Here is a 12,532-nt window from a genome sequence, read left to right as displayed (position 1 = left end):
GTTAGAGGTTTTACTTACCTTGACAATTTTTATCAAATACAGCAAATCCCCACTTCTCACAGTCCCTTGTCATTTCCTCAGTGAGCCCTAGAATCTGAAGATCCTTTCTCACCCCTTCATCCTGCATCTTCCTGACTCTACCCTTACATTCATGTATGTGTGTGTGTGTGTGTGAGAGACACCATCATCATCATTGTTTAAAATCCTCTTCCTATGCTGGCATGGGTTGGTCACTTTGACATGAAGCTGGCTAGCAGGAGGCTGTCCAGACTCCAGCTGTCTGTTGTGGCAGGGTTCCTATGGTGGGACGCCCTTCCTAATGCCAACCACTTAATAAAGTGAGCTGGGTGCCTTGTACATTGCCAATGGCACTGGTGTGTTTACACAGCACCGACACATGCTGTGTGTGTGTGTGTGTGTGTGTGTATTTACGTAAAGCAGCCTTTTTTTAGTTTTTGGCTACCAAATCCACTAAAAAGGCTTCGGTCACTTTGGTAACAAATGTTACCTGTGACTTTGACACACAGACAGACAGGCACGTGTGCATGTGCATGCACACACACACACACACACAAACCTTTGAATAGTAAGTCATTACTATGTGAAAAATTATCAATGATCCCGTTTCCATGGTAGCAAGTGAAAATCTGTCCCCCGAGGCACCCCAATCACCCTCTCTCCTGCAACAACAATAAGAGTGGTTCCTTGACCCGTCAGAAATAGCAGCCACACCTTCCCCAAACCATAACACCCCAGTGTCTTTAAAAAAAAATGTAGAACACGTTGAATAATATAGTCTTAGTTATACTGTTTGAATAAAAGACAGCGTGGTCATGGAAGGAACCTGTTTGATTATTGGTTTGTTCAGTCATTCCTGACTCAGGGCTAAAACAACAGCAGCTGCCACCACCACCATCATAATATCATTGTCTGATAAGATAGCAGGATTCTGTGTTTGTTTTTGTATCTAATTAGCTAATTAACTGAAATATTTGGGTTTCTACTATTTAATTGGAGCTGTCAGAAAATACATATTTGTGTCGTACATCCGACAGCTCTGTCCTTCTTACTCCTCCACCACCCTCCATGGAGTTTCCACACTTTTGTCTTCTCTGTGTGTGTGTGTGTGTGTGTGTTTGTGTGTATGTGTTTGTGTGTATGTGTGTGTGTGTGTGTGCATATAGCAAGATAAGAGCTGTAAAGCATCTCATTTCTCCCTTGTTTGAGTCGTTGGACTGTGACAAGCTGCCGTATGCACAGTCTATGAAAGGTTTACTCAAGTGAATTGACACCCACTACTTTTTTTCCCTTCTTATTCTATTGGTCTTTTGTTTGCCAAGCCGTGAAGTTATGGGAATGTAAACAAACCAACTTTGGTTGTAAAGCAGTGTGAGGGAACAAACCTGAAGTTACATACATAAATGTTACACCCTGTATATATATATATATCATCATCATCATTATCAGCTAACGTCCGCTTTCCATGCTTGCATGGGTTGGATGATTTGACTGAGGACTGGCAAACCAGATGGCAACACCAGGCTCCAATCTGATCTGGCAGAGTTTCTACAGCTGGATGCCCTTCCTAACGCCAACCACTCTGAGAGTGCAGTGGGTATTTTTATGTGCCACCAGCACGAGGGCCAGTCAGGCGGTACTGGCAACGGCCATGCTCAAATGGTGTTTTTTATGTGCCAACTGCACAGGAGCCAATCCAGTAGCACTGGCAACAACCTCACTCGAATATTTTTTCACATGCCGGTGGCACGTGAATGGGGGCGAGTGCATGAGTATGTATGTGTGGGCGAGCTGAAAATTATGTGGACCTGTGTGTGTGTATGTGTACAAGTAACTTAGTGCATACATGTGGAGTGATATTCCTGTGTCCAACCTAATGTATTGCATCAGGTCCAAATCGTTAGTGTTAATTGCCATTAGCATTGTGGAGCTATTTTGCGTTTGTGTGTTTGTATTGTTGTGTGTGGCATTGGTATATCTCCCTGCTTTGTTTGGCTGAGTGGTGGTTCTTTTTTTTTACCCCCTTTTTCTTCTCCCCGCCTCCCCATGACCATTTGCCATTCTTCTGTGTCGCCTTCATCAGACATCATGTCAGAGGAATCAGAAAGTGGGTGGGGAAGAGTATTGGGTTGATTTGTGTGTTGTTGTTGTTGTTAGCACTGGTTGGTGGCTGTTGAGATGTGACGCATGCGCTGTCAGGGGTGAGGAATTAGTCTTTTCTCTTTTTTTCCTGGTTTTGGTGCTTCTTCTGTAGTTGAGGTGATGGTGTTGCTTCTATTCTTGATAGCACTGATGGAGGTGTTGGTTGGTTGAGTTGGTTTGTCTGTTGTGCTGATGGTGGTGTGGTTAACAGTGTTGGTTTGCTGTTGCTGTTCTTTTGCTAATTGGCAGTCTGTTTTGAGATGGTTTTTGCTACCATAAAAGTAACAATGTGGCTTTCTGCCTTCAAAGTAGGGTCATGTCATCTGGAAGTTTAATTAAATCCGGGAGATTTTCAATTGTTTCTTGTTTTGCCTGGATTACCAACTCTAACCTCTGTCCAGCCCAGTTTTGCTGTTCTAGAACAGTGATTTCTAATATGTTAATTTGTTCTTCAAAATCATAACAGATGGCTGACACCAGCCATCTTATTTCTATTTCGGGAGACACATCTTTAATTTTTACCTCTGTCACCTGACGACTGAGGTAAGTGGGAATCAATTCCTCGCATTCCAGAGTTTTTGTTGAGAGTTCTATTGTGCGCTCTTCTGCGTCGAATCTTACCTCAATCGTGGCAAATCTTTTGCACCTTGCGATATATTTTTTGTAAGCCCATATGGGCCGTAGATATTTTTCAGCTGTTTGTTGAGTGGCCTGTTCCAGTCTTTTAATTTTTATGTTCAGGGTTTTATAAATCATGTTTTTGTTTTTTTAATGTCCTGCAAAATGTTTGTCTTCTTTGTTTAATAACTGTTTGCATTGTAGTAATTCCTCTGTTGAGAAGGACACTAGATGTTTTTTGCTTTTTTTTACCTTAAAATAAAAACAAAATTACTTTGTTTGTTCATGTTGGTGGTGGCAACATTCATTGTCTTAGGCGTGTATTCATTTTGTCCGTTCTCCCTTCCTACTCATTTGGAAGGAAAGCATGCGTCAAATTGTGTGTTGTCGTTTTTCAATTGTGTGTGTGTGTGTGTGTGAAAGTGAATTGATATTTTCTTTTTTACTTGTTGTCGTTGGCAACAAAGGAAATTCTTCATTAAAATTGATTACTGAGACGCTACTGATCTCAGAATGGCTAGCCATTTTTTTTTTCCTCACAAACAAGATTTTTGAAGATGCAATTTTAAAATCCGAAAATTCACCCTTTAGGGCAAATTTTCTAGTGAAGAAACTCGCCCAAGCAAAAGCAGACGTTGTTAAACACTTCTTTCTCAAAAATTATTTGCAAATACACATAAACAAACGTAAATTTTAAAGACTTATGAGAGACGATGTGACAACAACCAGTCGATAGATAGGTAGGCAGACAGGTAGGTAGACTGCCTACAGACGGAGGGGTAGGTAGACTGCCTACAGACGGATGGGTAGGCAGATAGATTTTATATCATCAATGTATCATATATCTGGTAAAAGAAGCACACCCTAAAGCTGTGGTTCCCAACCTTTACACTATCAAAGGCACCCTTTTATTTCAATGAGTTTTCCCACAGACCCCTTTTAATATGCTTATGTGTGTATATATCATCATCATCATTTAACGTCTGCTTTCCATGCTGGCATGGGTTGGATGGTTTGACTGAGGACTGGTGAAACCAGATGGCTGCACCAGGCTCCAATCTGATCTGGCAGAGTTTCTACAGCTGGATGCCCTTCCTAATGCCAACCACTCTGAGAATGTAATGGGTGCTTTTTACATGCCACCGGCACGAGGGCCAGTCCAGCGGTACTGTCAACGGCCATGCTCAAATGGTGTTTTTTACGTGCCACCTGCACAGGAGCCAGTCCAGTGGTACTGGCAACGACCTCGCTTGAATGTTGTTTTCCACATAATTAGTGTACATTTAACACAAAAGAGGCGTATATGTATGTATAAATTTTGAATTTAGTTCACGGGCCTCCAGTACTACCTTTGCAGACCCTCAGGGGGTTAGGAACCCCTCCTCTAAAGCATAAGCAGTAATGTATTAAAAGTAATTAAGTCTATGTCTTGCAATAGAGTGACAAATGGTTTCACATCCACAAAGGCTTTAGCCTCATAGTTATCACATCAGACTCTCAAACTGAAGACAAATGTAACTCTTCACCTCTGTGAGGCCAGAATCCGTTACAGTCATTTGGTCAATTAGTCATCAAAGAATAGTGCAGGGTCAGTGAGGATGAGTTATCTCCTTTAGACTCAGCTGACCTGATATATTTCCAGGCTTGGGTGTTGACTGTGCTCACATTGACAGCAGCACTGATGGCAGCCCCAGCAACACCAGTGGCAACAACAACATCTTCAGGCCTTGAACCAACTGAAGATGTGCCCTTAATGTAAGCGCAACCAACACCCAGACCTGGAACCATGTGGTTGGAAAGCCAATCTTTGAAAAACAGGAAAAGAAAGCAGAAAAAAAAAGTGGGGTGGGAAAGGGAGAATTAGAGATATGTCCTCTTTGACCCTAAAGTCATAAGGTTGGATAGGGGCCAAGAGTCTGTGGTACAGCTGCTCAATCCAGAGATTGAGATTCAGTCAATGAAATTATACATACACACACACATAATGGGCTTCTTTCAGTTTTCATTTACCAAATCCACTCAAAGCTTTGTTCACCCCCAAGTCTACAGTAGAAACTACTTGCAGTGGGATGGAACCCAAAACCATATTATTGTACTATGTACTTCTAAGCCACACACTCAGACTTGTAATGTAGAATATTCCATTATACCATTAATATTTCACTATATTGTTAATATTACATTAATATACTTGTAATACTGAATTGATGCCATCTGATCATATCTCTAATTATTAATTATGGTAAAGTTTTGCTAATGACATCATTATGATTCTTTAGGTTGCAAAGAAAATGAATTTGGTCCTGGATGCAACCGAGTCTGTGAATGTCAGAATGGCGGTCATTGTGATGAAGTGAGTGGAGAATGTATCTGTCTTTTGGGATGGATTGGAGCAACATGTGAACAACCTTGTCCTACTGGTCGTTATGGATTGAACTGCACAGAAGTTTGTCAGTGTCAACATGGTGGAATCTGTGATCCCCGATCAGGGAGATGTTCTTGCCCAGCTGGACACATGTCAAAATATTGTGAAACATGTACGTCTTTATTTTATATTTTCATTGCCATAGAAGACCCTAGTAGCTCAGTCCTTTTTGTATTGTATTTCACTGAAAGCCATATAGCCTGGTACCTTGTCTGAAAATCTAGGGGTTTGTATGGTACTAAATCTAAATAACTAGCCTTGTGCCTTCTCTGGGTAAGCACAGGGGTAATGCATAATTTAAACAAGTCATTCTCAATAGAGCAACAGGGTCCCCTGAAGGCCCTTGACATATTTGAAGGGAGCAACAAACTATCTGTTTTGTATTTTATTAGGGAGATGAATAGAAGAAACTTAGAACTGATTCACAAGCAGATGGGTGGGAGGGTCTTGCAAGACCAAGAAGAATTTCTCAGGGAGCCACAACGAAAAACAGTTGAGAACAGCTGATCTAAATAACCAAAGAGACTTGCACCTTAGACTAAATGACCACAGTTTTATAACCTAGACTAAATGACCAGTCTTGCATCATTTAACACCTGTTTTCCATGCTAGCATGGATTGTACGGTTTGACAGTAGCTGGCAAGGCCAAGGGCCATAACTGGCTCCATTGTCTGTTTTGCCATGGCTTCTACAGCAGGATGCCCTTCCTAACACCAACCCCGTTACAGAGTATACCAAGTGCCTTTTTTACATGATACCAGCACTGATGCTTTTTATGTGGCACCAGCACTGACAGGGTCACCAAGTACCTTGCAAGACAAAAAAGAAAAAAGGCAAAGCCCCTCCCCACAACTGGGAGTAGGAAGAAGTATAGGCATGGGGGTGGCTTTGTGTCAGTTGAGTAATTAAAGGTACAGAGGGAGAGAGAGGCTAGAGATAGGTGTACCCTAGTCAAAATAAGCATTTGTATTGCAACCAAAATTCTAATATTATTGTTCTCATCACCAATCTGCAGCTTGTCCCCCAAACAAGTATGGCAACAACTGTGAGAATGACTGCCAATGTGGGAAGGCTGGCATTTGTAATCCACAGGATGGAACATGTCAGTGTAAAATGGGTTGGAGTGGCGAAACTTGTGAAGAATCCTGTCCATCCGGTCGATATGGTCCCGACTGCGTACACACATGTCAGTGTCAAAACAAGGGAACGTGTGATCCAGTCACGGGTTGTTGTACCTGTGCAAATGGCTACTATGGACAACTCTGTGAAATTCGTAAGTAACTCTTGAATTTTCTTTGCTTGTTGTTTTCGGAGATATGTAGCAGAAAACTGCTTACCATCTGAAGAGAGAATGAATAATTTATGAATTCTTTATATTTCGAGCAATGCACTCAACAACAGAAATAAATAAAGAATTGTCAGAGGTTTGCTACAATCTCTGAAAATTCCAAGTTTACTTCTGTAGATGGGTGAATCACCTTTTGTTACCAACCCACCTGAAACAGCCTCTGACTCTGTGGTACAAATGTCTTGTTTTCAAGTTTTGAATTAAAATCTTCTACCAAACTTTAGTCACAATTTATGTTCCTAACACTAGTTTAATGATAACTAAGTGATTTTACTAAATTTTATTGTTGTATTCAAAATTAATTGAAAGAAACACAGAGCATCTCAACAGAAATATGGTAACAAAAGGGTTAACAAACCATTAATTATTCTCTTTTCAGATTGTAAAAAGTTCTCCATTGTGTTTCTATATTTCACATCGTCCATCATCATTTAATGCCCATTTTCTAGACTGGTCACTCATTTGCTTCATCCGATCCTCTATATCACAATGCTTCAAGTAAACTACAAAATGCTTCTCAGATTAATTATATTTGTCAGATGGTGCTTTAGTGCTGAGAAAATTAACTTTTGCTATTGGCCAGCTGAAATGTTTCAAGAGGAGGGGACCACTTTGATAAGGAGGTGCAATGAAAATGGCCTGCAGAAAGGTTCTGTAGGTTTGTGGTTTCAGTTGCACAAAGAAAGACTGAGACCTGACACACACTCACACAAGCCTTGTGAGTGGATTTAGTAGATGGGAACTGAAAGAAGCCCTTGTGTATTTGTTTGGATCTCCTTGTCTTGACATCACCTGATAGCTGTAAAGGAGTGTAACCACCATAAAAGTGGGGTCATTTGTTTCTAATCAGTGCAAACATGTCTGGCCATGGAGAAATATTACCTTGCTTGAAAAAAAAGTGAGGGTTGGTGACAGGAAGGGTACCCAGCCATAGAAAACCTGCCCTAAAAAATTTGTCTGACCCATGCAAGAATGGAAAACCATCATCTTTTAATGTTTGTATTCCATACTGGCAGAGGTTGGACGGTTTGACAGGATCCAATGTGTCAGAGGAGTGTACTGAGTTCCAAAATCTGCTTTGACATGAATTCTGTGGCTGGATGCCCTTCCTAATGCCAACCACCACACAGAAAGTACTGAGTGCATATTTGTGGCACCAACACTAGTGAAGTCCCCCAGTTGCAAGACAAAGCTTCTTGACAGAGTTGGGGGTGCAGTATTAAGGAAGGTGGCTTTATGCCAGGTGTTGAGTTTAAAGCATGATAGGACAGGAACAGGTGTCTGACTGTAGAGGAGACACATGGCTACCCCAGGAGGAAAGGGAGGAGGTGGAAAAGAAGTGTCAGGGCATAGCCACACAGTACAAGGAAGCAGATAAAGTGAGAACAAGGACTGAATTGAGTGAACATGGATGAAGAAGGTAAAATCAATGGTGAATCTTAGTTTGTGGGGAAAGTAAAACAGAAGTAGGTCAGGGAAAATGTGACAGGTGACGAAATATATGAAACATGGGTGGTGGGGGAGGAAAGCAACAATAGATGAGAAACAGTGAAATGATGTGTGGAGAAGGGGGAAGATGCCTGGTGGCAGAAGAAGGTCAAAGGAAAGTAAGGGGGGGAACATAGTGACAAAGGTGGGGTGGGGCATTGATGGCAGACATGAAAGAATGTGTAGGGAAAAAGGGGGAATTCAGTGGAGAACTAAAGTGGTTAAGGGACGATATTGAGAATGCAGGATGGGTGACAAGTGGTTCCAGGAGAGAAATAATTGGTAACAATACAAAAGGAAGATGAAATAAGTAGAGTTTTGCATTTATAGAATTCTAGGGGTGAAGAAGGGAAGGGTATCAACAGGGTGGGTCATAATGAAGGCTTGACAAGTAGAGATATATTTTTTTAGGGCCTTGTTTGTTTGGGTGGGTTTTTTTGTTTTTTTGCTGAACTGGATGGATCTTCTCAAACACAGTGAATTGCAAGCATCTCGGTCCTTCTGTGATCTCCTCTGTGAAGCTTAACAACCTGAGGTCGTTTTCATTACTTTGTCCCACATCTTCCTGGGGTCTCCTTCTTTCACAAGTTCTATCCACATTTCTAATATTTACAGTGGGATTCCGTGAAATGGTAAAAGAGAATTACATATTGTTTCCTAATATTTTCAGAGTGTCCTCCAGGATCTCATGGTTTCTATTGTAAAGAACGGTGTGACTGTGAGAACGAAGCATTGTGTGATCCAGCCACGGGTCAATGTAAATGCAAGCCGGGATTCATAGGAAATCGCTGTGAAAAAGGTCTGTATGATATTTTTTCAACTTTTTACTTCACCAAATATATGTTCAAATTGAGATCTCTTTCCAAGAAAGTTTATTTTTTTTACCAGTTCCAACCAGATAGTGGTGGCCATACTACAGCACAACCCTAAATAATTACGTAAACAACATTCTGTGTTTGGTAAACTGCTGCCCTTGCATATCGTTGGATGTGATTGAGGTTGATCTAAGATCTTTTAACTGGCACTCCATCAGTTATGACAAGTGTTTCAGTTGATCCAATCAACGGAGCAGTTTACTCATGAAATTAACATGCAAGTGGCTGAGTACTCCACAGATACATGTACCCTTAAAGGTGGCAAGCTGGCAGAAACGTTTGCATGCCGGGCGAAATGCTTAGCAGTATTTCGTCTGCTGTTACGTTCTGAGTTCAAATTCCGCCGAGGTCGACTTTGCCTTTCTTCCTTTCGGGGTCGATAAATTAAGTACCGGTTATACACTGGAGTCGATATAATCGACTTAATTCCTTTGTCTGTCTTTGTTTGTCCCCTTTATGTTTAGTCCCCTTGTGGGCAGTAAAGAAATAAGACACATATAAGCTTAATATAGTCCTCAGGGAGATTCAGCTTTATGCAGAATGGGTCAAGCCTGGCCCTTTGAAATGCAGGTACAATTCACTTTTACCAGCTGAGTGAACTGGAGCAATGTGAAATAAAGTGTCTTGTTTAAGGACACAATGCACTGCCGGGAATTGAACACACGACTTTATGATCACAAGCAAAACATCCTAACCAGTGAGCCATTAAGCCCTCACTATAACACATGGCTTAGTGGTTACGGCATTCTACTGAGCTCTTTCACACTTCTTAAACCCCTACATTTACAAATATTTTTTCAACACTTACATAATCTTCTTAATTATATTTCGCTGCTCCTTCTCTCTGGTGACCACCCCCACCCAACAAGTCTCTATCATATTTTTTCTTTTCTTCTAATGAAGGACTCGTGTTTAAAACATTAAGAATCTTCCCCTTATTTTTAAGTATTAAACTAGAACAGAATTTGTTCACGCTTATCTTTCCCATGTTGTCTTTCTTTTTGTTCATAGCATTTACAGCACATTATTTATATTTGACGGATATTTGTCCTCATCTTGTATCTTGTTAACGTTTCAGCTGATATACCCTCCACCCTTCATCAGGTGTCTTGGGGAAATTTCAAACCTGGATTCTCATTCCTAAGGTATTTTTCGATGTTGTTGTTATTATTATTATTATTATTCAGGTCACTGCCTGGAATCAAACTCGGAATCTTGGGGTCAGTAGCCCATGCTCTTAACCACTACGCTATATACCTGTGGGCTACTAACCCCAAGATTCCAAGTTTGATTCCAGGCAGTGACCTGAATAATAATAATAATAATAATAATAATAATAATAATAATAACAACATTGAAAAATACCTTAGGAATGAGAACCCAGGTTCGAAATTTCCCCAAGACAGCTGGATAGTATTGCCGAAACGTTGTGTTAACAACAAACAAGATGAGGACAAATATCCGTCGAATGTAAATAATGTACATAATAATTCCTCATCTCTTAAATATAGAACTATAGATCCGATCTGTTCCGATGTCCTCATCCAGGAATGACTAAGCTGATGGTAACTGGGGATTAAATTAATTCAAAAATACATCCAAATTATTGAACATTATTTTGTCTCTAAAGATGAGATCAATGATCCAGAACCAGCATAATTTTCTGCATTTGTTTATATCTTCTTATTGGCAACATTAGAAATCAATGAGAAATGTATGAATGCCACCACTTCTTGTTTCTCCATGCCTAATATGGAATTTGTTGTCTGAATAAAATCTAATGTTTTATTTTATTTTTCTTCTTTTACCAGAATGTGAACCCGGGACCTTTGGTTTACACTGTCAAGAGAAATGCGACTGTGCTTCTTACGGCTGCAACCCAGTCACAGGGGAATGCAAATGTCCCTCAGGATACGCTGGAACCAGGTGTGAAAGAGGTAAATATATTTTCACTTCACTGAACCAGTGGTGGTGGTGGTGGTGCAGGTTGTGATGAGAATGATGATGGTAGTGACAGTAGTGCTGATGGTGGTGGTAGTGGTGGTGATGACAATTGTAATGATGATGATACTGACAATGAAGATGGCGGAGGTGATGGTGATGACATTGTTACTACCCTAAGAAGTGATGATGATGATGATGATGATTTGAGTGTAACATTGGTACAAGACCACAACATTAAGCAATGTAGTTGCCTTGTATAAAGATGGAAAGCTGGTGGAATTGGTAGCACGCTGGGCAAAGTGCTCAGCAGCATTTCATGGGCCTCTGCGTCCTGAGTTCAAATGCCACCATGGTTGATCTCACCTTCCATACTTTTGGGGGTTGATGTAATCACTTGTCCCCTCCCCCAAAACTGTTGACCTTGTGCCAAAATTTAAAACCAATATAATGCCTTGCGTGAACCTCAGTATATTACTGGTACTCTATCAAGCCCAAAAGCTGAAAGGCCAAGCCAACTTAGATGGAATTTGAAATTAGGAAAAGAATGTCACTAAATACCACAAGGTATTTTTGTCCAAAGCTCTAGTAACTTGATCAATTCACCACCATGAGGATGATGATAACAGTAATTGCTATAAGCAATAGTAGTGGTGGTGGTGATGATGATGATAGACAGACCATCTTCCACTTTCTCTTTTTTATTCCAGCATGTCATGAAGGCCGCTATGGTCCAAACTGTCGCTACACCTGTGAGTGTGACAACTATGGAACATGTGACCCCATGTCCGGTCACTGTAACTGCCTAGACGGTTGGATTGGTGCTAAATGTGAACTCACAACAGGTATTTATCTACACACCATTTCGTTGCTTTCTTTTCCGTTTTAACTTGTCGCAGGGGACTTTTTTTTGTTGTTGGTCTGGTCTGTGGTGGTGACTGGTTGAGTTGGTGAATGAAAATGTGTTTCTTGGGTTGCATGTGGAAGTAACTGAACAACACTCGTGAACATTTAACAGAATATTCCATTATCGCACATAAGGACGAAATACATTGACCCTTTACAGATAGCAATAACAACGAAATGAAGATGGTATGCTTCTCTGGATGTGCAATTGTCAGTGTGCATGTTCAACAGAGTGTAAACATCTTGAGAGAAAAGTTGAGCATAAGAGGCATCAGATGTGGTGTGCAAGAGAGACGACTGTGCCTGTGTGGCCATGTGATGCATATAGACAGGGAAAGAAGTGCCAATCTCTAGCTGCAGAGGGAACTTGTGGTAGAGGTAGACCCAGGAAGACATGGGACGAGGTAATGAAGCATGATCTTCGAATGTTGGGACCCATGGAGGCAATAACAAGTGACCGAGACCTTTGGAGATTGCTTGAGAAGACTTGTCAAGTGAAATCATAGTTGTGGTCATTGCTGGAGTCACGTAACTGGCACCCGTGCCAGTGGCATGTAAGAAGAACCGTTCAAGTGTTGGGGCTCAGTGCCACACCCTAGCATTTGAGGGAGCCTGTGGAAGAGGAAGACCTGGGATGAGGTGCTAAAGCATGACCTTTGAACTTTAGGCCTCACCGAGGCAATGACTTGTGACCGTTGCCAGAAGTGTGGCCAGCTCATTTATTCGTATCTTTACTTCATTGGACACTAAACTCTGCTTGCGAAGACCCG

At 41.1% G+C, this 12,532-nt stretch overlaps 1 protein-coding gene across 4 annotated transcripts in view; it reads left to right on the top strand.

Moving 5' to 3' along the window:
- LOC106867633 (uncharacterized) overlaps window positions 1–12,532 on the top strand; it is a 274,630-nt gene that overhangs the window by 255,807 nt on the left and 6,291 nt on the right. For all 4 annotated transcript variants that reach the window (XM_089349994.1, XM_089349993.1, XM_089349991.1 and 1 more), the window contains 5 exons: window positions 5,058–5,315; window positions 6,220–6,477; window positions 8,711–8,839; window positions 10,727–10,852; window positions 11,567–11,701. In XM_089349994.1, the coding sequence (XP_089206120.1) occupies window positions 5,058–5,315; window positions 6,220–6,477; window positions 8,711–8,839; window positions 10,727–10,852; window positions 11,567–11,701 (906 nt within the window). The remainder of the gene's footprint in view (window positions 1–5,057; window positions 5,316–6,219; window positions 6,478–8,710; window positions 8,840–10,726; window positions 10,853–11,566; window positions 11,702–12,532) is intronic.

This window comes from Octopus bimaculoides, chromosome 3, assembly GCF_046866305.1.
Source record: "Octopus bimaculoides isolate indiv1 chromosome 3, ASM4686630v1, whole genome shotgun sequence".
NCBI lineage: Eukaryota > Metazoa > Mollusca > Cephalopoda > Octopoda > Octopodidae > Octopus > Octopus bimaculoides.
The sequence above is the reverse complement of the archived record's forward strand: the minus strand, read 5'-3'. Positions and strand labels throughout refer to the sequence as shown.